Raw genomic sequence first — 24,478 nt, forward strand, 5'->3', positions numbered from 1 at the left:
ACAAAATTAATCTGATGGAATTAAATGTAGTAATGTTCACATTAAATATTTTTAATTATCAGTGTGCTTAGGAAAGAAAAAAATGTATTTTTTTATTTTATAGATGTTTATTAATTTTTCTATTACCTGCTCTTACGTAATTGATTTAGAGTTGTGTGTCTTTTTCTTATATAAAATTTAATAAAGACAAATGTTCAGCTTGAAAGTGTCTTTATAGTGTGGTATAATGCACTATTAGTGGAATGTGTTAGTAGTTCTGATTGTATTGGAAACTAGTACCTTCGCACAAGTAATTGCAAGTTAGTTGTAAGTTAACTTAGGTAAGGGGGTTAATGCAGAATTTTTGAAGAGCTTTATGATGTCAACAAGTTTTATATGGAGGCTTCTGATTTTCCTCTGTTATTATTAATCATTATTATTATTTGACATTTATTATTATTAATCATCACTGCAACTGATTCCTAACTTACATCTACGAGTATATCACATTTAGTGTTACCCCTTAGAAATATGTGGTCTGTTTGACCTTAGTATGATCAGTTATATATCTATAGCATTTGTAGGAGTTGATAGTATTTAGACTGCTCAAGATTAGCTATGCTTTTTACTACATTTACTTATATAGTCCTGAACTGTACAAAACCTATGCGTGTTTTTTCTGATCATTTTATTTAAATTTTTTTTGAAGTGTAGGTGTGCTTATCTGTCCCAGTCTCTACCATGTCATAGGTTTGAAACATTTGTCACTGGGCCTCACTTGTAATTGGCTATTGCTTGGTAGAACTTTCATGTCAAAAGACATTCGATTATTTCACCTTCAGAACTGCAGCAGTTGTTGTCATAGAAGGAGGGTAAGCATCATCCAGCAACTCTAAAGATTTTCTGTCTGTTGATCATTCATAGATTTTTCAAGGGTTTGGTTAAAAAAACTTTTTTACATACTTAACTTTTTGTTAGGATCATATATATATATATATATATATATATATATATATATATATATATATATATAATATATATATATATGTGTGTGTGTGTGTGTATATATATATATATATATGTATATATATTTATTATATTATATTATATTATATTATATATGTGTACATACCCTCATACATACATACATGAAGCCATTCAATAGTGTAGCTCAAATCATTCTGACAGGGAGTTGATACTGTAGTCTTACTATCCTCTCGGGGAATAAATAGTTCATATTGTTCAATGTCAAATCTACTGCCTTTCAACCTCACTTCATGTACTTCAGATTTCGGCAGTAAATGTTACTTTGATGATGTAATCACCCTGTAGAATACTTACATTGATGCGATTCCTAAGCTCTTAGTTATATTACTTTTCCCTATGTCCTTTCTGGGCTACAAATTTTCAGATACTTAGGATTCTTGTCTTATGTAATTATCAATGCATATAATATTGAATTCGGCTTCTGTCAGTAGAGCTGTGTGGCAATTTATCATCATGGTACAAGTAATACAGGGATTGTTGGAGCAAAGCAAACAGTACTTGACAGAATGTATAGTTCATGGAACTATTCTTATAGTCACTTTACAGTCTCTCTTTGTCCCCTTACACTGAATAATTGACAATTTGCTTGTGCATATATTTAATTCTGTCACTCAAACACTGGTAAAAAAGACCAAACAACAGAATGTAAATAAAGCTCAGAGTTATTGGTAAATTTATTTAAATTTTAAACCCTTCCTCAAGAGTTTTTTTCTTCTGGGTGGTGGTACAATTTTTTTTGTTCCAGCTTCTTCCTTCAGTTTCTCTCTTGCATCACCTGTCTCCACTAGCCGTACAGCACATAAGAGGCTGTCCTGTAAAATCTGGTTTTTCACTACTCTCTTTATCATAGTTTGCAGGTCAGTAGCGTACATCTTCCTCTGGCTGACTGTATAGTATTCTGCCTCGTAACTGTGTGTTACAAAGAATGTGCACAGTGTCTGTACGTTGCAGGACTGGAGGCCTGTCGCTTGAAGGGAGGCATCCCATGCCGCTCCAATTCTAGGGTTCTTGGCCTTTCTCTTTAGCACTGATGCAAGGGTTGGGAGACCATTTACGAGATCTGGAACTTTTTCCAGTATGCGCTTGTGCAAATAGCAGAGGCAATCTACAACATAACTGTAGAACAAATTAACCTCTGTGATAGTGAATCTGTTAAAACGAAAAAAAAAAGAGATTACAAAATTGAAAAGTCAAGACTGCAGATTGTTAACCCATATATCAGATATGTCAAATCTGCATTAAATTTTATTTCTCCATCTAAGCCAAGATCTCCTTCTGTTTTACCTCCCTTGTACTATCTCCATGCTTTCTGAGATTTATTCTGGTGCTTTTATAATCCAGCAGTTTGGCTATTTCTCCCATGGGGAGCAAGAATATCCTTGAAGAAACCCAGGGGACAAAATAGAGGAAGTGAAGTCCCCCCCCCCCCTCAAGAAGAACAACATTAACATCAATCTGCATGTGTACATTTAGATGATGTGCATAACTTTAACCTTTCATATTTTTTCTCACTGCCATCTGACATTATTACTTCCCTCAAGGGACCACTGTGATTCATTTTTGTTTTTATTTAATTTCAGGATTGGACTTGGTTATTCCTTTTCCTTTGCAGCCATTTCCCCATGCACTTACTTATGTGTGCTAGTGTTTGTTGAGGAATACACCACCTGGGAGCACCTTTAGATAAGTTCTTGTGTAATTCTTTCACTGGTGGAGTGGTAAGTGATTTGATGGCAAACATATGACGCATGTGTCAAAGGTGAATACACCACAACATTTTGGGTGACACATCAGCAATCACCAACACCCAAGTTACCAAAGCCACTGCTTTTGCATTAATTGCTCATGTGAAGTGCACTGAATTTTTTTGTGCCAGGAGCTTTAGACACTCCAAACCCAAAAGGTTCACTATCACTGGATTAGTATGTTTATGTAGTGGTCAGCAGTGCTGCATTTACCAGACTTTGACATCAGCCCTAGGATTTAGAAAGGGCTGTTGCTAGTGGTATGCTCAAATGCAAATGTTTTACCACTGGTGGTAGCCTATTCTGATTCATAAACAGCCCTTTTGCAGTGATTCTATGAGGTCTCTAAAGCCACTGTACCACAAATGTTATTGAGGCATTCCAGGGAAGTGGCATATTATGACTCATGCTCTCCCTTGAAAATGCATGTGCTAAGTGATTTATGCAGCCAAGCAATTTGTAGCACCACTCAGCTGCATATATCAGCCCTACAGTCATGTTAATCAACATGGCCAAATGTCTGTATTAACTTATTACTTTCAAAGGACAGACCATGTTAGAGGTAAGTCTTAAGGGGTTTAGTGGGGAGGTAGTGGTGGGGTGTATGTGTATTGCATGTGTATATATGTGTGGCAAGCAACATGTGTAGCTGTCTGTCTGAGTGGTCACAGTAGGTGGGTTAGTTAGGGGATAGGTAGAGGAATCATATATGTGTGCATAGGTGAAAGGGCAAATGTGTCTGTGAGTGTGATTGGGTGAGGGAGGGTTAATGTCCTGTGGTGAGTATCTGTCTGCGTGAATGTCTGAATGTGCGTGCATATGTGTGTTGACGGGGTGATTGACATATCTGTACACTCCCCTAGACTAACGAGCAAAGCCTGTGACACTAAAAGGATCACTAGACACCTGGGACTGTTAAATATCACAAACTAATATTTGATATACACATACAGCGAGTAATCAAAAAACTCACCAAAAACGAGGTACCCTACCTATATAGGACCAAAAACTCTTTCTCCATTGAAGAGAACTAATCTAAGATGACCTCCCTGCTTAGTTTAGCAGAAGAATATCGGTGTCAAGCAGGAATAGAAACCAAACCAGAAATAGAGAAAAATCAGGCAGCAAATGAATGTGCCAAAAAACAAAGGAAAAACTAAAAGGAGAGGGATCAGATGGGAAGGCAAGAAATGCGGAAAAAGCATAAATATAGTTGCAAGTACAGAAAACTTCTGGAACAACCTGATGGAGGATGGTTAAGGAGAGGTAAATTTAAACAAAAAGATGAAAGGTTAATATACGTGGCACAGGATAGTGGACTACATACACATTGGTTTACAAAATCCATTGAACAAGTGAGAGAAACAGAGAAATGCAGGTTCTGTAAAACAGAACTGGAAACAGTCTCACATCTTGTTGTTGGGTGTGATGCATTAATAGCAGAGGGCCTTTATACTGAAAGGTGTATAATGTGGCAAGACTGTTGCATTGGGGATTGTGAAAATATTACAATACTGAAGTATTTGAGACACACTGGAAACATGAGCCACAAAGCACTTACTGTCCATAATATACTTAAAAAATCTTTCAAAACCCTGCCCTAAATAACACCCTTCAAACATATTCTCTTGGAAGACCCCTTTGTTCACAAAACAAATCACCCTTAGACATATGCAAACCTCAGAGCTCAACAAGAAACTCCCTCTACTCTTACTGTATAGCCAAGTGCTGGAACTTCATCCCCCTACCAGTAAGTCAGCCCAATAACCATATGTCATTTAAGCATAGCCTCAAAAATACCTAACTGAATCATGGATGTATTGTTGTCCAGCACCAAACCTTAAAATTAAGTCAAGAACTTACACATCTACATATATATTTTCCCTTCTTGGAACTTTGCACTCCAAAATCTTCCCATGCTTATACACCTCTAAAGCTACCTTTTTTCATCATTTAAATAGGCCAGACTAATACCTCTGTTCTATTTCCAGTTCCACTTTGTAAACACATATCTAACTATCCCTATATAGACTATGAATACACCACCTGGGAGCACCTTTAGATAAGTTATTGTGTAATTCTTTCACTGGTGGAGTGGTAAGTGATTTGATGGCAAACCTATGACGCATGTGTCAAAGGTGAATACACCACAACATTTTGGGTGACACATCAGCAATCACCAACACCCAAGTTACCAAAGCCACTGCTTTTGCATTAATTGCTCATGTGAAGTGCACTGAATTTTTTTGTGCCAGGAGCTTTAGACACTCCAAACCCAAAAGGTTCACTATCACTGGATTAGTATGTTTATGTAGTGGTTAGCAGTGCTGCATTTACCAGACTTTGACATCAGCCCTAGGATTTAGAAAAGGCTGTTGCTAGTGGTATGCTCAAATGCAAATGTTTTACCACTGGTGGTAGCCTATTCTGATTCATAAACAGCCCTTTTGCAGTGATTCTATGAGGTCTCTAAAGCCACTGTACCACAAATGTTATTGAGGCATTCCAGGGAAGTGGCATATTATGACTCATGCTCTCCCTTGAAAATGCATGTGCTAAGTGATTTATGCAGCCAAGCAATTTGTAGCACCACTCAGCTGCATATATCAGCCCTACAGTCATGTTATTCAACATGGCCAAATGTCTGTATTAACTTATTACTTTCAAAGGACAGACCATGTTAGAGGTAAGTCTTAAGGGGTTTAGTGGGGAGGTAGTGGTGGGGTGTATGTGTATTGCATGTGTATATATGTGTGGCAAGCAACATGTGCAGCTGTCTGTCTGAGTGGTCACAGTAGGTGGGTTAGTTAGGGGATAGGTAGAGGAATCATATATGTGTGCATAGGTGAAAGGGCAAATGTGTCTGTGAGTGTGATTGGGTGAGGGAGGGTTAATGTCCTGTGGTGAGTATCTGTCTGCGTGAATGTCTGAATGTGTGTGCATATGTGTGTTGACGGGGTGATTGACATATCTGTACACTCCCCTAGACTAACGAGCAAAGCCTGTGACACTGAGAGGATCACTAGACACCTGGGACTGTTAAATATCACAAACTAATATTTGATATACACATACAGCGAGTAATCAAAAAACTCACCAAAAATGAGGTACCCTACCTATATAGGACCAAAATCTCTCTCTCCATTGAAGAGAACTAATCTAAGATGACCTCCCTGCTTAGTTTAGCAGAAGAATATCGGTGTCAAGCAGGAATGGAAACCAAACCAGAAATAGAGAAAAATCAGGCAGCAAATGAATGTGCCAAAAAACAAAGGAAAAACTAAAAGGAGAGGGATCAGATGGGAAGGCAAGAAATGCGGAAAAAGCATAAATATAGTTGCAAGTACAGAAAACTTCTGGAACAACCTGATGGAGGATGGTTAAGGAGAGGTAAATTTAAACAAAAAGATGAAAGGTTAATATACGTGGCACAGGATAGTGGACTACATACACATTGGTTTACAAAATCCATTGAACAAGTGAGAGAAACAGAGAAATGCAGGTTCTGTAAAACAGAACTGGAAACAGTCTCACATCTTGTTGTTGGGTGTGATGCATTAATAGCAGAGGGCCTTTATACTGAAAGGTGTATAATGTGGCAAGACTGTTGCATTGGGGATTGTGAAAATATTACAACACTGAAGTATCTGAGACACACTGGAAACATGAGCCACAAAGCACTTACTGTCCATAATATACTTAAATAAATCTTTCAAAACCCTGCCCTAAATAACACCCTTCAAACATATTCTCTTGGAAGACCCCTTTGTTCACAAAACAAATCATTCTTAGACATATGCAAACCTCAGAGCTCAGCAAGAAACTCCCTCTACTCTTACTGTAGAGCCAAGTGCTGGAACTTCATCCCCCTACCAGTAAGCAGCCCAATAACCATATGTCATTTAAGCATAGCCTCAAAAATACCTAACCGAATCATGGATGTATTGTTGTCCAGCACCAAACCTTAAAATTAAGTCAAGAACTTACACATCTACATATATATTTTCCCTTCTTGGAACTTTGCACTCCAAAATCTTCCCATGCTTATACACCTCTAAAGCTACCTTTTTTCATCATTTAAATAGGCCAGACTAATACCTCTGTTCTACTTCCAGTTCCACTTTGTAAACACATATCTAACAATCCCTATATAGACTACCATTTTCTGCTGCTCAATCCCTGTATTAGACACATTTCTACTAATGTTATCATGTCTTTACTATACCTTTAAGAGTAATAGCATTTTTCACTCTTAACACCAGCCTCTCTCCATAGTATCCAATTTATTACTAATAACTCCTAACTAGCAGTATAAGATACTCAATAACTTTGAATCTGCAAAGCACGTGTCTCCCAAAAATGAGTACCAACAACCTTTGAATGAGGCAACTATTTTCAAATTCTACTTTCATGTTTAGCAAAATCAGTGACCATTTCAACAATGACCAAAAGTCTTAAAAATAAAATGCTGTTCTATTCTTGCCTGTTAATAGTTTACTTTGCCTATATATACTTGTATTGTGTTACTCATTTCAAATTGCAACATCATCTAGCATTGCTTTTATTTACTGATCTCGCCAATTCCAGTATTTATATTCTTCAATTTGAAGCCTTACACAGGAATATATATTCATGTGGATCTATTTTCAATGAACAAAAGTACAATCCACCGAATCTGAGTTATCCGACCTTAATCCACTGAAACTCTATTTAAACGAAACAATGGACTGACAAATTCCTTTCACAGGGAAAGGAGCCACTTGACCACCATGCAAACGAAACAAAATAGAAAGCAACTTAGCCCACTAAAGTGGGGAGCTTCGCCCCCACACCCCCTGCTTAAATATACCAACTCTGAGATCGCACTACACGGGGAGAGGGCACAGTTCACCATGGTGGTCAAGTGGTTCCTTTCCCTGTGAAAGGAATTTGGCAGTCTGTTGTTTCATTTAAATAAAGTTTTGGTGGATTAAGGTTGTGTAACTCAGATTCTTTAGATTGTACTTTCGTTCAAAGAAAGTAGATCCATTCATATATGTGTTATAAGAATGTTTATAGGTAGCCTGTTTTATACTGAACGTCTGTTTAAACCATTTTTATCTTGATTACAATTTTGTATATAACATTATGCATGTCTGTTACTACATTGTATGTATCACTACTGCTTTTTAGCTTATTTGGAGTCAATTACTACATTAAATCTGTCACTACTGTTTTGCAGCTTTTCTCCCTGGGCCTTAACTGAAAATGGGCCTTTAGCTCAATCAGACTTTTTCTGTTAATCAAAAGACGAATGAATGAATAAATAAATAAAATCAATAAATTACTCTAAATAACATTAAAAGTTAAAAAAAAACATTTTTGCATCATGAAGCATATTCTGAACAGTGAGATGAAACACTAATGTCTGGCATTATTGAGTGACTATAATGGTCCAGCAGAAGATACAGAGCATTAACAAGAGGCAAAATCATGGATGTTCTGTAACATCAGGGGCATTGTAGTCCTAGGGAGATATACTTCAGAAGCCAACAGATAATATTTCAGCTATACCATTTCCTGGCCAGGCCATAACCTGAGCACTGTGTGGAGTTCTGTAGGCAAATATAAGGAGAAAGAGCTACCAGAAGGGTCCGTCAGGTGAAGGGGGAATATATGGCCACTAAGGAGTTAAATCTCTTATGAGACCAGAAAAGACAGGAAGGACATGGTAAGGATGTAAGAAACTGTGTGTGGGAAATGAGAAGGAATTGTCCTGAATATGCAGGAAAGACAGAGGGAGGAGGTAGAAGAAGCAGATTTGTAAAGACATACCTTCACAGAGAGGGCTGTAGACCCACAGAATGGACTGCAGTTATCTGTGATAGGGAAGGAATCCATGGAGGCATTTAAGATGACATAGGACAGATGGAGAAGAGGTGATGGGAAAATATTAAATGAGAGGAGGTAGAATGCTGAATACACTTAAATGGTGGAACAGATAGACCTACTGCTTTGTTCGGTCATCAAGAACATATGATGTAATAAAACCAGGAAGACAATGAAAGCAGTTGTTAATATGATGGCATCATAGGAGAATGATGCTGAGCATTAACCAGCATGTCTGTTTCAGGAGTGCCTCTGATCACAAAACTCTAGCCAGGATATCACGATATGAAAAGGCAATCATGAAAAGCCATGCAACATCTCATTTAGAATGATGTGGAGAAGCATACAGTCCAGATATGGGAAACTCTCAAAGAATGTACTTTGATCTCACAATACTCTGCAAACAAAATTATTTACAGGTAATGCAAAGCTGGGATATTTTCCTGTTACTGCCACTCAAAATGCAGCAACCTTAGAATTGGTTATATAAGTAGAAAGTGCTGTTAGCAAAGGCTCATTTTACGGTGGGTTTGCACCCTGTCTAAAAAATAATGCCTCAGGGGCACAGTTTTGGTTATTTTTTTTTTTTCAAATGAGACTGCATTCACTGAAACTTCTTTTGGAGAAGTGTGCAACATTCAGTTATGCCTGTCTCCTTCTGCTATTGAAATTACATAGAATCTAAAACAATGAGAAAACTATTTTTTTTATTTATTTATGAGGACCTTATTTGGAAAAGAGCTTATTTGTGCACTATCAATATCCTTGGTATACGATCTAGTTAATTATCCTTTAATGTGGTGGGGATGAACACAATTACAGGGATGAGTTGAACACTTTGATTGCCTGGTGTGACAGGAACAATCTGGACCTGAATGTTAATGAGACCAAATAAATGATTATGGACTTCAGGAGAAAGGCAACAGTTCACCAACCACTCACTATCAAAGGGGTGGTAGTAGAGAAAGTCAAAACAACCATTCCTAGGCCTTCACATCTCAGATAACCTCTCCTGGACTGGTAATTCCAACCATATAGTCAAGAAGGCTCAACAGGGGCTTTATCTCCTGAGGAAACTCAAAAAGGCCAGGCTCCCACTCTGCTCTTACCACTTTTTAAAGGAGAACTTTTGAAAGCATCACCACTAGCAGCTTCATAGCATGGTTCAGCAACTGCACGGTTGCTGAGAAGAAGCAGCTACCGAGAGTGGTGAGGGTGGCTGAGAAAATCTTGGGCACAAACCTCCCTTCTATTCAGGAGCTTTTCTTTACAAGAGCAAGAAAGAGAACATACAAAATACTAGCTGATTCCACCCACCCGGCCCACAACTGGTTCTCACAACTTGCGCCTGGAAGAAGGTACTGCAGCTTCTGCTGTAGGACTGCCAGATTCAGGAACAGTTTGTATCCTACAGCTATGAGACTTATTAACTCTGATAGCAACCATAATACTTGATACACTGAAGCCTCTTTTTTATTTAATCCTGCTGCTCTGAGCAATTACTGCCGGTATTATTATTATGCAATATGATGGCTATACTGAGTCACATCTGAGGTTAACAAGTGCAATACAGTAACTAAACAGCTGTTATTCACTAGTCTCTGTTTATTCTCTATCTTAACAGTGAAGGGGTTTGGTGGCGGGTATTTATTATTTATCATTGGATAACGGGTATTGAGTGCGTTGAACTACCTCTTGCATGTCATACGTGTTTTTTTGTTTTTTATGGTATTCTCTGATACCGCTGTATCTATATATTTGCACTGCATATCTCTCATGAGCTGACTTTTGTAATTTCATTTAGGCTGCACTTGTGTGGACCTAAATTACAATAACGTTTCTTTGAATCTTTGAATATTGAATCTTTACTTACTGAATTTTATAGGAACTGATGCAAATAGATCATCCAAGGATGCTCATCACTGCAGACATAAAGTATATTTGTTGAAGTTGATTAGCTGGTCAATATGGTCTTAGAGCAATTATTAATTGTATGCCTAATTTATCTGAAACTGTGTGGTGTGTCTGTGGAAGGATCAAGACACACAAGATGTCTTCTTTTTGGAGTTGACACCTGATGCCAACTAATGTATGCACCACTAAGAGAGACAGACTGATAAGCAGCTAGCATAGAGGAGAACATACTACATGTAACACACAGGATGACAGGCAGCACACCCCAAAAAAAACTGGAATGATTGTGGCCATCTGTGGATAGCAGGCAGAAATGAGAACGACTGTCAGTAAGGAGGTCTGGCTTAAAACCATAGAATCATTAACAATGACCAATGACTGTACAGTAACAGGCAGTAGTATAAAGAAGAATAAATCACATGATATGGACAAAATGATGGACCAGGGCTGGTATCAGCAAATGTCACAGCATGCTTTGTAAAAAAGGAGTTTTGTCAGTCCAGTGTAATGCTGTGCAATTGATATACTATGGTTTCGTAAAAATCATCCCTTCAAAAACTGACATTACAAGGAGGTTTCTTTAAACGAGCAATGCTTCAACTGCCATAATATACAAAGTAAACTTAAATTTTCAATTTGTGTGTTGGGTGGCTTTTTCCTCATTCTCCATGGAGGAGGTGAATCCCTTCATCTCTGTCTTAATTACAATAAGCTCTGAGATTGCCACATCTCACAGAAAGAACTGCAGCTACTTCAGAGTCTGGGCAGTATGTGCAGTCAGATAAGTCAAAGCAGAATTGACAAGAGTTTTTCTTTGTAAAGTTGGATTAATCTTTTTTGAAGTCATATTAATATTCCATACATCTTATGAAACTGATCATGGAGCACAATCACAAAGCTAAGTCCAATCTTGTACTTCTATATTTCATCAAAACACAGAATACAGACATGGTAGCAATGTGCCAAGTCATCTAACAGGCAGTGAAGTGATACTTATAAGACACCAGTTCCCATCCACCTAAACACATCTGTAGGAGATAATTCACTGGAGGCAGATACGGACCACTGCAAGGAACTGTTATGCTAGAATAAATACTGACATTCTCTAAAGGAATGATAATCCAGATAAAGCAAAAAACATCAAACAGGAGGTGCCAAAGGATGGAGGATGCAGACCCATTCATACTAGATATGGCAGACTGCATGATTGTCTGAGCAGTCTCTGCCTATCAGATAATGAAAAGTACTTTATTTTTTATTCCATACATGTTTCAGCAGCTGTACAGCATATAAATTTCAATACCAAAACCAGTTACAAGTGGCGTCACACAAGGCTCAGTCCTGGGACCTCTCTTGTTCGGTATATATTTCTTGGAGGTACAGGCCAACACAGAAGGACTGTGGCTGACCAAGTTCGCAGATGACTGCAAACTGGGCGCCATAATCGACTCTCCAGCCGACACAAGCATCCTCCAAAAGGGCCTCATAGAAACAGACAACTGGTGCCAGAGCCATGGCCTCAAGCTAAACGCCAAAAAGTGTATAGTCATCCCCTTTGTCAAAAACAAAGTGCCCACAAATTACCACATGGGTGGTAATCCATTAAGTACAGAAGAAGTAATTAGGGACCTGGGGACCCAAGTTGATAGCAATCTCTCATTTGACAACCACATGGCCAAAGTAGTTAGAAAAACATTTTATATAGCCCACCTAATCATGAAGGGATTCACATCTAGAACAGGGGAGGTCATCGTGCCTCTTTACTCATCCCTCATCAGGCCCATAATTGAGTACAATGCCCCTTTTGGGATGTACCTTACCAGACACCTGCAGCAACTGGAAAGACCCCAAAAGTACCTCACCAAGAGGATCAAAGGGCTCAAACAGATAACATATGCTGCCCAGTTAAAGAAACTCCAGCTCTACTGAGTGGCATACCGCCTGCTCAGAGGCGATCTGTGCCTGACGTATAAAGCCATGTCCAACCCGGAATTAATGGACATGCTGCACCTCAGAAAATCCAAATCCCATTGAGCTACCCGCTCGAGAGACTTGAACCTCAGCACTGAAATAAATAGGACATGCTGGAGGGACAGATTCATAACCCAGAGGCTCCCTTCACTCTGGAATAAAATCCCAGTCCAGGTTAGGCAGAGTCCCTCATTGACTCTCTTCAAGAGGAATCTTGATGAGTGGATGGGAGATCGTAGGTTTAGTCCGGGTATCACTTCTGCATCACTGTTAGACAGAGGCACAGTATACTAACCTTAAAAAAGGGCATAGCAAAATTAATTTAAAATGGGTGGCGAAAGCCAAACACACTCTGGCTAGGCTTATAAATGCCCTAGGGCAGATAGCCTAGTATGAACCTATGAACCTAAGAGGCAGTACTGACATGTGCACTGCCCCACTGGCATATTGCCTTGCTCATTACAATCCAAACTACTAGATACTACACTGTTGTACTTGGAGTGCTGTCACTGTGCTCAAAAATCAGGAGAAAATCAGCTTTGCTAAGCACATTTCACCTCTCTTATGCTGTAGTCTCTTTCTAGTTAAACTGTAGTCTCTTTCTAGTTACTCTGTAGTCTCTTTCGAGTTATGCTGTAGTCTCTTTCATAAACAGCAGCTACCAGAGTAGCAGAAAGGTAAAGCTGTTTTAAAAGCTGTAATAGGTTTCACACTGCCATAATTATTTTATTTTGTATGTGGTACCATGAAATTGAATAAACTGTATTACAGTTTTTAAAACTGTTACAGCAACAAAGATGCAGTATACTTTTTGCCTCTTTCTGTAACTGTGCACAGTGTACTACAATGACTTATGATTGGGTGTGTCCTTTTGTAACCACTTAGTTATGTGTTGCAGGAATGGATGATAAGATTCACCTCTTGAGCTTCACTTCTCTCCCTTCTCAGGCTAGCAAATTCCTTCACATCTATTGAACGTATTACATCTTGGTTATAATCAGAGAGCTGACCATCTATGTTGAACACATCAGGCTACACTTTACTCTCTCTCTTTCGGCTTTTTCCAGTTAGGGGTCACCACAGTGGATCACATTGTCCGCTCGTGATTGGCAGTGGAGTTTTTACAGTGTCGAGTTGCCAGCCCGGTGTCCAGTCTTCCACAGAAGGCACACACACGCACGCACTCACGACTAGGGCCAATTTTAGTGTGTCCAATTAACTTGCAGCATGTCTTTGGGGATGTGGGAGGAAACCGGAGAACCGGGAGGAACCCCACACAACCACAGGGAGGGCATGCAGACTCCACACAGAAGACACCCCAGCCAAAGATTGAACCAGAGAGCCTCTTGCTGTGAGGCGACAATGCTAACCGCTGCACCACCTTGGCTGCACTGCTTATCAGCAGCTTAAACCAAATCCAGTATCTATCATTGCAGATAAAAAGGTAAAAGCCTTAACAGCGGTGAGCATCTCCACCAACCAAACATCTGACATTTTCCATTGGTAGAAATACAACCATCTAACTATGCAGACAGATCCATAGCCAGACATAGCTCTGATGCAGAATTTGCACTGGTGGTATTATCACAATGTCCTGGAGTCTCTACCTTTTAGAAGATAGCTCTTCTGCATGTGTTATTATCAAACTGATGTCTCTGTTATGAACTGAAGCTAGCTGTACACCATTGTGGGGAACCAATGTCTTTGACAAGCTCAGTAACATTTTGAAGGCTACGACCACACTAAATGACTTCTAATTCTTTCAAGTGGTACTATACAGGATGTCTGGGCTCTTTTAGTGAAAGTTCAGTTAAACAAAAATACCACTCTGACATAGTAAAATAGCTTTAACAGCACTGTGGGTAAGTCTGACTTCACACTCCAGGTTTGTGGCTAGAGTTAATCACTGAGCACAAGGTAGTTGACAAAAAAGCATGACACCATCCTTCATAGCCTCCCAAAGATGATGCACCATTCTGAATGGCAGCAGATCCTGAAATGCTGGGCCTGCTTTTTCATAAAGAGTGACAACTACATGAGGAAGGTCTTTTGCTTCACAGAATATATGTTATTTGTGAGGAGGTATTAAGCTATATGTCACAGAGTAAGAACTGCCTAAACCCTGCACAATTCTCACCAAACTGTTGCATCTATAGCACTGCCTGTGTGATTAATGTACTCATTGATTGTATTCATGACTGAGAGTCTGCTGGTGTCATACTGCATGTATTCTGCATTGTGCTGTACTGGCTGGTGCTTCACTACACTTATCCATTTACCTTATTTGCACACTTTTGCTTGCTGTTGTGCCTGTTATGTTGTCATCCTTCTTTGATGTCTGTCTTGCAGAAGTCTCCTCTTAAACAAACGAAAAGTACTTAATTCACCCAAATTCTGTTGAGTACCCATTTCCCTATAGGTCCTTTCTGACTCAGTTACACAGCAATCTTTTTCACTATTTCTAGCATGTCGAAGGGTCAGTTGCTGGTGTCCTCTCCTGTTCAGCTGGTGAATCTGGTAATCTTGAGGCAATGTTACAATTGCCTCATGTACACAGACAACCCTCTCCTCCTCCCAACAAATACAAATATATGCGAGAGATGCAACTATATAGCCAAACTGGAGGCTGAGCTCTCTCAATTCAGTACTGGCAAGACCAGTCAGGAGGAGAAGGTAACCACGCACACCACAAACCCAGTCTCACATAAACCTATCACAACTACAAACCAAACACATAAACACACAAAAACATACTCTGAGGCTCTAATTAGAAACCTACCAAAACAACAGAGGCCTCCAAAGCAGACATCCAAGCAACCACCACCTCAAGACATAGCAAATGCAACACATAGTTCACAAAGTCAGTGTGCTAAACAGTCACAGCCCTTAAGGCCAAACAACATGCCAGACACACTTGTAATAGGTGACTCCATAGTCAGGCACACTGACGTCCCGCTCACCAGACTGAACAAGGAGAGGGTCACAGTAAGCTGCCTGTCGGGAGCTAGAATCTGCCACATAACACAAGCACTCAGGTCACTCCACAGGAAGTACAAATATGACTCAGTCATTGTACATGCCGGTGTGAACGACCTGAGACGTACCTCCCTGGACTACATGAAAAAAGACATAGAGGAGCTCTCTGATTATGTAGCCCAGGCTGGTATGACCCTGACCCTGAGCAGCATCTTACCCTCACCAAGAATGATGCCACAGTACAAAGACAAAATGATCAGTTTTAACAATTGGCTTAATTACTGGTGTCATTCTAAGGGGATCCAGTGTCTGTCTGCTTGGGATGACATGCTTGACAAGCCACGCTGCTTCGAGGGATGGTTTGCACCTGTCACCCCTGGGCTTCCGGATATTGGCCAAGGCTCTTGCCACCCCATAGTGCCTTTTTAGGCAAGGCTCAAATGAGAAACCTACCTCCCTAGAAAACACAAGTGGAAAAAAACTAAGGGTAATGCTGCTCAATGCCAGAAGTCTAAACCTCAAGATGCATGCCCTCGAAGCCCTCCTCAGTATGGAGAACATCGATGTCTGTGCAGTGACTGAAACCTGGTTCAAGGCTCCTGAGAGCACCCCAGCACTATCAGGTTTTACCTCATATCATGCTTTTCGGCCCCAAAACTTGGACAGAACCACAAAAGGAGGGGGAGTATCCATTTTCATCAAAGATACCCACACCTCCAGGTTAGTGGCAACGCACGAAGCATCGGAGACTATCCAGGTGCAACTAACCATAGGCAAAACTGCCTTACAGTTTATGGCATGCTACAGACCACCCTCTCAAACTCAGGAACCCCACACAACCTTCCTGAAGACACTGGAGAGTATGAATGTCTCTCCAAATACCATCATTTTGGGAGACTTCAACTACCCAAACATAGACTGGGAACATTACTCAAGCCCCAACACCCTAGCCCAAAGGTTCTTAGAATTCATAAACTCAAATGCAATGGAACAACTAGTCACCATTCCCACAAGAGGAGACAATATACTAGACCTGATCATCATAAACATGGGGACAAAATGCTCCACACCGGAAGTACATCCCTCTTTGGTAAGATCAGACCATAAATTAATCTCACTGGAAATCCACATCCTTGCCTGACGTGAAGAACTTCTCAAAAGCAAACTTCACACTTCTTAAGACTGAAGTGGTATCTTTCAAGGCCCTTGGGCCAGTGGAAACCACAACCCACACTGCTGAATCCTTTGCAAATGCCTTCTATGGGCACCTTCAAGAATGCATGGATCATGCAATCCCAAATAAAACCAAGACCCATTCCCCCAAAGGCAGGCAACCGGTCTGGTGGACCCCAGCCATAAACAAACTTTACAACAGAAGGAGGAAGCTACTACATGACAGAGCAAAATCCCTAAAAGGGAAGGCATCTCTGATCAGTACTAGCAAAAACTACGATCACTCATAAAATCATCCAAGGCCAACTTTGAGAGAAAAATCGCAAATGACACAAAAGACAATCACAAGGCCTTCTTTAGCTATGTTAGAAACCTGGGTGGAAACTCCCAGATATGCTCAGAGTTAGTCCAAAATGACACAAAATACACTGAACCCACTGACATTGCCAACATTCTGGCAGACAGGTTCAGTGCAAATTTCTCCTCCCCCTCCCCCCCAAAAGGAGAAATAACTATCCCAGCAGAGTGTAGCCTCCCTAACATCTCAGATGCCCAGGTGAGAGCCGCCCTCTCTAAAGCTAAAAACACAGCATCAATGGGACCGGATGGTGTCCCAGGCTGTGTGCTACATGAACTCCAAGAGGAACTAAACCCACACATAAGGCTGCTGTTTAATCTTAGCCTTACCACAGGATACGTACCCAAAGAGTGGCGTATGGCAATAGTGGTCCCACTTCACAAAGGCGGTGCTTCTACGGACCCTGGAAATTACCGCCCCATAAGCTTGACGAGCCTGGTCTGCAAAGCTATGGAGAGGACCATTATGGAACTCATAAACAAAGACATTGGGGACCTACAGACATTGGATCCTACACAATTTGGCTTTGTCAAGGGCAGATCCTGCCTTTTGAACTTGGTCGACTTTTTTGAAACAGTCACTAAGGCTATTGATGAGGGTAAGGCAGTTCACACAGCCTACCTTGACCTTGCAAAAGCCTTTGACACAATACCCCACTCGGGCATCATAGACAAACTCACCAGCTTAAATGTAAACCCATATGTCACAAGATGGGTTGCAAACTGGCTCAAGGACAGAACCCACAGGGTCAGAGTTGCTGGAGCTATGTCAGACTCTAAGCCAGTCACAAGCGGTGTCCCACAGGGCTCAGTCCTGGGACCCCTCTTGTTCGGCATTTATTTTTCCGAGGTACAGGCAAACATAGGAGGATTGTGGCTGACAAAGTTCGCAGATGACTGCAAACTAGGGCCATAATTGATACTCCAGCGGACACAAACATCCTTCAGAGAGGCCTCATAGAAATGGATAATTGGTGCCAGAGCCATGGCCTTAAGCTGAACGCCAAAAATGTATAGTCATACCCTTTGGGAAAAACAAGGTACCGACAAATTACCACATAGGCGGTAATCCATTAAGTACGGAAGAGGTAATCAGGGACCTAGGGACCCAGGTTGACAGTAACCTCTCATTTGACACTCACATTGCCAAAGTGGTTAGGAAGACCTTCTATATTGCCCACCTTATCATGAAGGGTTTCACATCTAGATCAAGAGAGGTCATTGTGCCCCTGTACTCTTCTCTTATCAGGCCAATGATTGAGTACAATGCCCCATTTGGGATGTATCTCACCCGACACCTGCAGCAGTTGGAAAGACCCCAAAAGTTCCTCACCAAGAGAATAAAGGGTCTTAAACATATGTCATATGCTGCCCGACTGAAAAAAACTCCAGCTCTATTCAGTCGCATACCGCCTACTCAGAGGTGATCTGTGCCTGACGTACAAGGCCATGTCCAATCCTGAATTAATGGACATGCTCCACCTCAGAAAATCCAAATCCATCAGAGCCACGAGAACAAGTGACTTAAACCTCAACACAGAAATAAATAGGACGTGCTGGAGGACAGATTCATAACCCAGAGGCTCCCTACACTCTGGAACAGAATCCCAGTCCATGTTAGGCAGAGCCCCTCACTGACTCTATTCAAGAGAAATCTCGACGAGTGGATGGGAGATCGTAGGTTTACCCCGGGGGTCATCTCTGTGTCACTACTAGACAGAGGCATAGTAAACTAAACCCTAAAAGGGCGTAGTATTCTCATCCTAAGGGGTGGTGTAAGCCACATACACTCTGGCTAGGCTTATAAATGCCCTAGGGCAGATAGCCTAGTACGAACCTATGAACCTATGAACCTATGAGCTATACATGTTTTTTTACCTGCCCTTCACTGGAAGTCATAATCATGCCTCGCAGTGGCACAACCCATCTTATCTGGGAGTACAGCTCACCTTGCTCAAATAAGGTGAGCTGAAATAACCCACATTTACATGTTTCACAGTCATATATGATGCTGTATCACATTCATACCTAATTTGCTTGACTATGAAATGACTCATTTGAGCAGTTTAAACCATTGCTAAGATGACCACCCTACTATTCTGCATAAATACGCAACACAGATATCAACAATTAAACACACAGGCACACTTCTTCACCCCACCATGTGCCTAGACATAGAGACATACATATATGAACAGACGCACACAGACAGACATAAATACATCTATTGCCAGCATACTCAATATCCTTAATTTCGCCACTGATACCAGCCATAAGTTATTCAGACAGTAGGCATTAAGGTCACACATGCCCTCATATACAAGCTGTCATAAAATGCAGTCAAGCACATACAGTCAAATTAACATGAACACACTGCCCTAGTATCATCTCTCTCTCACACACACACACACTCACACGCACTCACTCAGATGCTCCATCCTTCTCAGAGCCTCACATTGTAATACGTGCATACAGTGCAGCTAACAGATACATACACATGCATGTTGTGCTGTACTTTACATGGATCATGCATACTACAGACCTCTATGAAACCACTGCAGTACTACACAGGCATCCTTATAGAGGAGTGTGCTGACATGTGCAAGGGCATTATTTCCATAAGTTACACCTACACACTACTATATTTACACGTGTCTCTGAGTACCTTCTCTGCACGTACAGCAGAGGTACGCTACTGAGCAGTGAGGTATCTATGAATCAGGAACTCCTTGCATGTACTACACTAAGCCATTAATTGGTTAAGTGTAGTACACAAGCCTTGTATAAATTCTAGGGCATGATACTGCAGACTTCTCCTTCATCAGTGCAAATGTATTTCATTTAACCATGTATGAATATACTGCCACGGTGGCGTTGTTGCCACACAGCAAGAGGTTCTCCCATTCGATTTTCAGCTTGGGTTGGGAGTGCCTTCTGTGTGGAGTCTGCATGTCCTCCCCGCGGTCGAGTGGGCGTTCAAAAGACATGCTTTGAATGGGCATGCCTTCGTTGAAGGTTGGGCATTGGGTTGGCAACTCGTCACCATAAAAATCAACTGCCAATCATTAGCGGACTGGAGTTCCACTGTGGTGACCCCTAACTGGGAAAAGCCGAAAGACAAACAAACAAACAATAGTTTCCATTTCTCTTGACATCTGCCATCTCATTTTGCTGATGAAACACTTGACATGCTAACCCCCATACTCCATCATAACACTATCTTGTCTGTGAGATTTCTCACAGCTGTTTAGTTTGCTCTGACTGACCAATGTTTTGTTCATTTGTCAATACTTCCAAACTATAGTAGCGCTATACGGGTTTCTATCACAAAATTGAAGAGGCTGGAAAGTGAATGACTTTAACATCAGAAATGCCGTTCATCAATGTGTTTTTTGTGAGATCACAGTACAGTGAAGATCAGAAAATTTGCCCTTTCCTCAATGTAGTGCAGTCTTGGAGTTGGTATATATAATTAGCGGGGGGTGTGGGGGGCAGAGCCCCTCACAAGAGTAACTTCGAGGTATGGCATTTTTGTTGTTTAAGCCATTCACTCTCCAGTCATTTCTATCTCATGATGTAGACCTGTTCTATACTGCCCATAAAATCCAAACCTTAAATGTGATTAAGTGGTTTTGAAAAAATCCAAATTTCAGTAAAACAGCAGTAGTTAAAAACAACATTTATGCTGTTTGGTTGGTTGTTTATTTATTGTTTTGGTTTGTTTACTGAGGTAGTTCACTGATCAAAACAACTGCAGTCCATTATGAAATCGTCATAGAAGAAACATAGTCAATTGTGCTGTAGCTGAGAAGCTTCTTTTTAGATTTCAGCCTTGTAGAGGCTGTTGTGCTAATTAACAAGTCAGGGAGCTCAGAACCAGCTTGACTTCAAGATAATCAAATGAACTTCCTAGCAGAATGTTGAAGTTTATATCACATGTGATCACCACTTACCCACAGTTGAAAAATAAATGCAAGAAAACTAGATATATTAGTTAAAGAAAAAAGACAATAATATCATTTATCATTGAAATTGCTATACGCAGCAATTACAGTGTCTTACGTAAAGAAAGAGATGCACAAAGTCATCAAATGTAAGCATTTGCAAGCAGAAATGAGAGCATTGTGGTAGAAAGATACCCAAACAGTAGTGAGGGCAGCAGGACCAATGAAAAATAATTTACAATTGTACTTACATATGCTACCAGTACACTTAACCCCATATGAATTACAGAAGGAGGTAAGCCTGGGCACATTACAAGTGCTGAGAAGAGCACTCTTGTCTAACATCAAACATTGAAACAATATTAATTTCATGAATTCCAGTCATACCCAGACTTAAGAATGACATCCATTCCCATCATGGAATTAGAAACCTAAAAACACTTGGAGAAATTAAACTAGTAAGAATATTTACTTTTCTGGCATGTACCAGAAAGGATAACTCCCTTTAACAGATAAATACTAAACCCGTATTCTTATCATAAAGGCTTCCTGTTTAACCGTAGTGTTTCACAAGATCATATTTGGTTCAGTGTTGTGCATACGGAAAAAAAAATATCTTTCTAAATGTTTTCACTGTAAAACATTCCTAAGCAATGAGACATTAATTTACCATTTCAAAGTTGCATTGCCATTTCTAAATAAGAAGTTCTGATTGGACTACTAGATCTTTGGCAAAACCAGACAGAATTCTTGATGTATCCCATGGTAAAAGTTTCACCCCTACCTAACATAGTCTTTTAGTAGAGTAGATGGGTACCTTTCAGAAATCTGAATGTTTGAATTTTCTTATGATAGGTACAGGTAAGGGTTCTCTACTGTGTTTTACTTCAACAGGTGCAGGTACAAATTTCTCAACTGCAACTTCCACGAGTATACCAGATGCCTCTCATAGCAAGCATCTTTGAACTACTGCACTGTTTATTGAATCTTCTATACACTTAAAGATTCACAAACTGGTATAGTCTCTCAGCACCTTGTTTTCATCTGATCAGTGTGTCTCCTCAATGACATACCATGACCAATGACCATGGAATAAGATGCAGGTTCTGAGTATCTCTGAACTGCACCAGGAATTCATTTAAGACCATAATTGTAGTTTCTCACACAAACTTTATTTCAAGGTAAAAAAAGTCTCACTTTTATATGTTTTATCAAAAGTTTGTTTCTAAGCCCATTTTTATCTGGAATTTTCATCTCAATTCTGGTAAAAGCAGATCAAGTGCGCTCAGCTTTCTTCTTTTTTTTTGGTCCCCTTGGGACTTCATTTACCTGGCCCAGCCCCCAGTGTCCCATATCCATACCAGGTCTACCAACTTATCACCCACCTCCCTGGACTTACTTCTGTGTTGTTGAGGCCAGCTGTGAATCATAAGTGCATCATTGGGGCGCAGCCATCTTTGTTTCCATTTGGGGGGTATGTAGTCAGTTTTCTTGACAAAATGAAGACAAATATGTTGCTATCTGTGAGGTAATTCTCAGAGTAAATAAAACATATGACAGTTTTGTTTCCACAGTCCTTCCTTCCTTTCATTATATTTAACACTAAAGCAGCAGAATTCACGCTATACACATTCATCTACTATGAAGGAGAATTTACCAAAACACAGGCCGGCATAGTTCACATGCAGTCTAAACAGAGGCTTCTGAATGCATCCCCAAGAATGTAGTGTCTTTTCAGGCTTGTTGGCTGTTGGTGAAGCACCCTCCAAGAGGAAAAAACGCTGAGAGAAGAAGGGAGCCACTTTTGAGATTTTAAGTATTTTTTCTCTGTTTATTTGCTAAGTTTTTCTGCATAGCTGCCTAGCTTGAGCATTTTCTGGCTTGTTAAACTTGATTTCTGTATTAGTAGCTGTATTTAGAGCACAACCAAAAGCTGTTTGCTGAATTTCCTGTTTGCACTTAATTTTAAATCGTTTTTTTCTTAAAACTTGCATATTTTCTGTCCTTGACCTACCACTCTTGTGTGGGGTCATTTACTGCACTGTTATAACTTGATATTACTTGTGAACCTCTGCTATCTCTGTAAAAAAACAAAAACAAAAAAAATCTTGCTTTTTCCCACTTTTCTGAGAGTTAAAAAGTTCAGTTACAGGCTTGCTGTTCCTGAACTGTTTGAAAGTTTCTGTGAGGCCATTTTTGCTTGGGCTGAAGGAGGGTCTCTGTGTTCATCAGTGGCAGTGACTAACATTGAGCAGCTTCCCTGCCCCCGTAGAGGTGGTTACTGACTTGAAACTGTAGTTTTATTGGCCACTAGGGTCATTTCCATAACTCCTTCATCTTCCTCTCTTAAAACCTAGTTGCCTCGTGGTTTGAGCGTCTTTTCAGGCTTGTTGGCTGTTGGTGAAGCACCCTCCAAGAGGAAAAACGCTGAGAGAAGAAGGAGCCACTTTTGAGATTTTAAGTATTTTTTCTCTGTTTATTTGCTAAGTTTTTCTGCATAGCTGCCTAGCTTGAGCATTTTCTGGCTTGTTAAACTTGATTTCTGTATTAGTAGCTGTATTTAGAGCACAACCAAAAGCTGTTTGCTGAATTTCCTGTTTGCACTTAATTTTAAATTGTTTTTTCTTAAAACTTGCATATTTTCTGTCCTTGACCTAGCACTCTTGTGTGGGGTCATTTACTGCACTGTTATAACTTGATATTACTTGTGAACCTCTGCTATCTCTGTAAAAAACAAAAACAAAAAAAATCTTGCTTTTTCCCACTTTTCTGAGAGTTAAAAAAGTTCAGTTACAGGCTTGCTGTTCCTGAACTGTTTGAAAGTTTCTGTGAGGCCATTTTGCTTGGGCTGAAGGAGGGTCTCTGTGTTCATCAGTGGCAGTGACTAACATTGAGCAGCTTCCCTGCCCCCGTAGAGGTGGTTACTGACTTGAAACTGTAGTTTTATTGGCCACTAGGGGTCATTTCCATAACTCCTTCATCTTCCTCTCTTAAAACCTAGTTGCCTCGTGGTTTGAGCGTCTTTTCAGGCTTGTTGGCTGTTGGTGAAGCACCCTCCAAGAGGAAAAACGCTGAGAGAAGAAGGAGCCACTTTTGAGATTTTAAGTATTTTTCTCTGTTTATTTGCTAAGTTTTTCTGCATAGCTGCCTAGCTTGAGCATTTTCTGGCTTGTTAAACTTGATTTCTGTATTAGTAGCTGTATTTAGAGCACAACCAAAAGCTGTTTGCTGAATTTCCTGTTTGCACTTAATTTTAAATTGTTTTTCTTAAAACTTGCATATTTTCTGTCCTTGACCTAGCACTCTTGTGTGGGGTCATTTACTGCACTGTTATAACTTGATATTACTTGTGAACCTCTGCTATCTCTGTAAAAACAAAACAAAAAAAATCTTGCTTTTTCCCACTTTTCTGAGAGTTAAAAAGTTCAGTTACAGGCTTGCTGTTCCTGAACTGTTTGAAAGTTTCTGTGAGGCCATTTTGCTTGGGCTGAAGGAGGGTCTCTG

At 40.2% G+C, this 24,478-nt stretch overlaps 1 protein-coding gene across 1 annotated transcript in view; it reads right to left on the minus strand.

The window, feature by feature from the left end:
* Positions 1 to 1,155: 1,155 nt before the first annotated feature.
* Positions 1,156 to 24,478, minus strand: part of SMCO1 (single-pass membrane protein with coiled-coil domains 1) — a 236,974-nt gene continuing 213,651 nt past the window's right edge. The window contains exon 3 of the mRNA XM_044070908.1: positions 1,156 to 2,175. Within this exon, the coding sequence (XP_043926843.1) occupies positions 1,701 to 2,175 (475 nt within the window). The 3' untranslated portion in view covers positions 1,156 to 1,700. The remainder of the gene's footprint in view (positions 2,176 to 24,478) is intronic.

Source organism: Protopterus annectens, chromosome 4.part1 (genome assembly GCF_019279795.1).
Source record: "Protopterus annectens isolate FY-2018-M chromosome 4.part1, PAN1.0, whole genome shotgun sequence".
Lineage (NCBI taxonomy): Eukaryota > Metazoa > Chordata > Ceratodontiformes > Protopteridae > Protopterus > Protopterus annectens.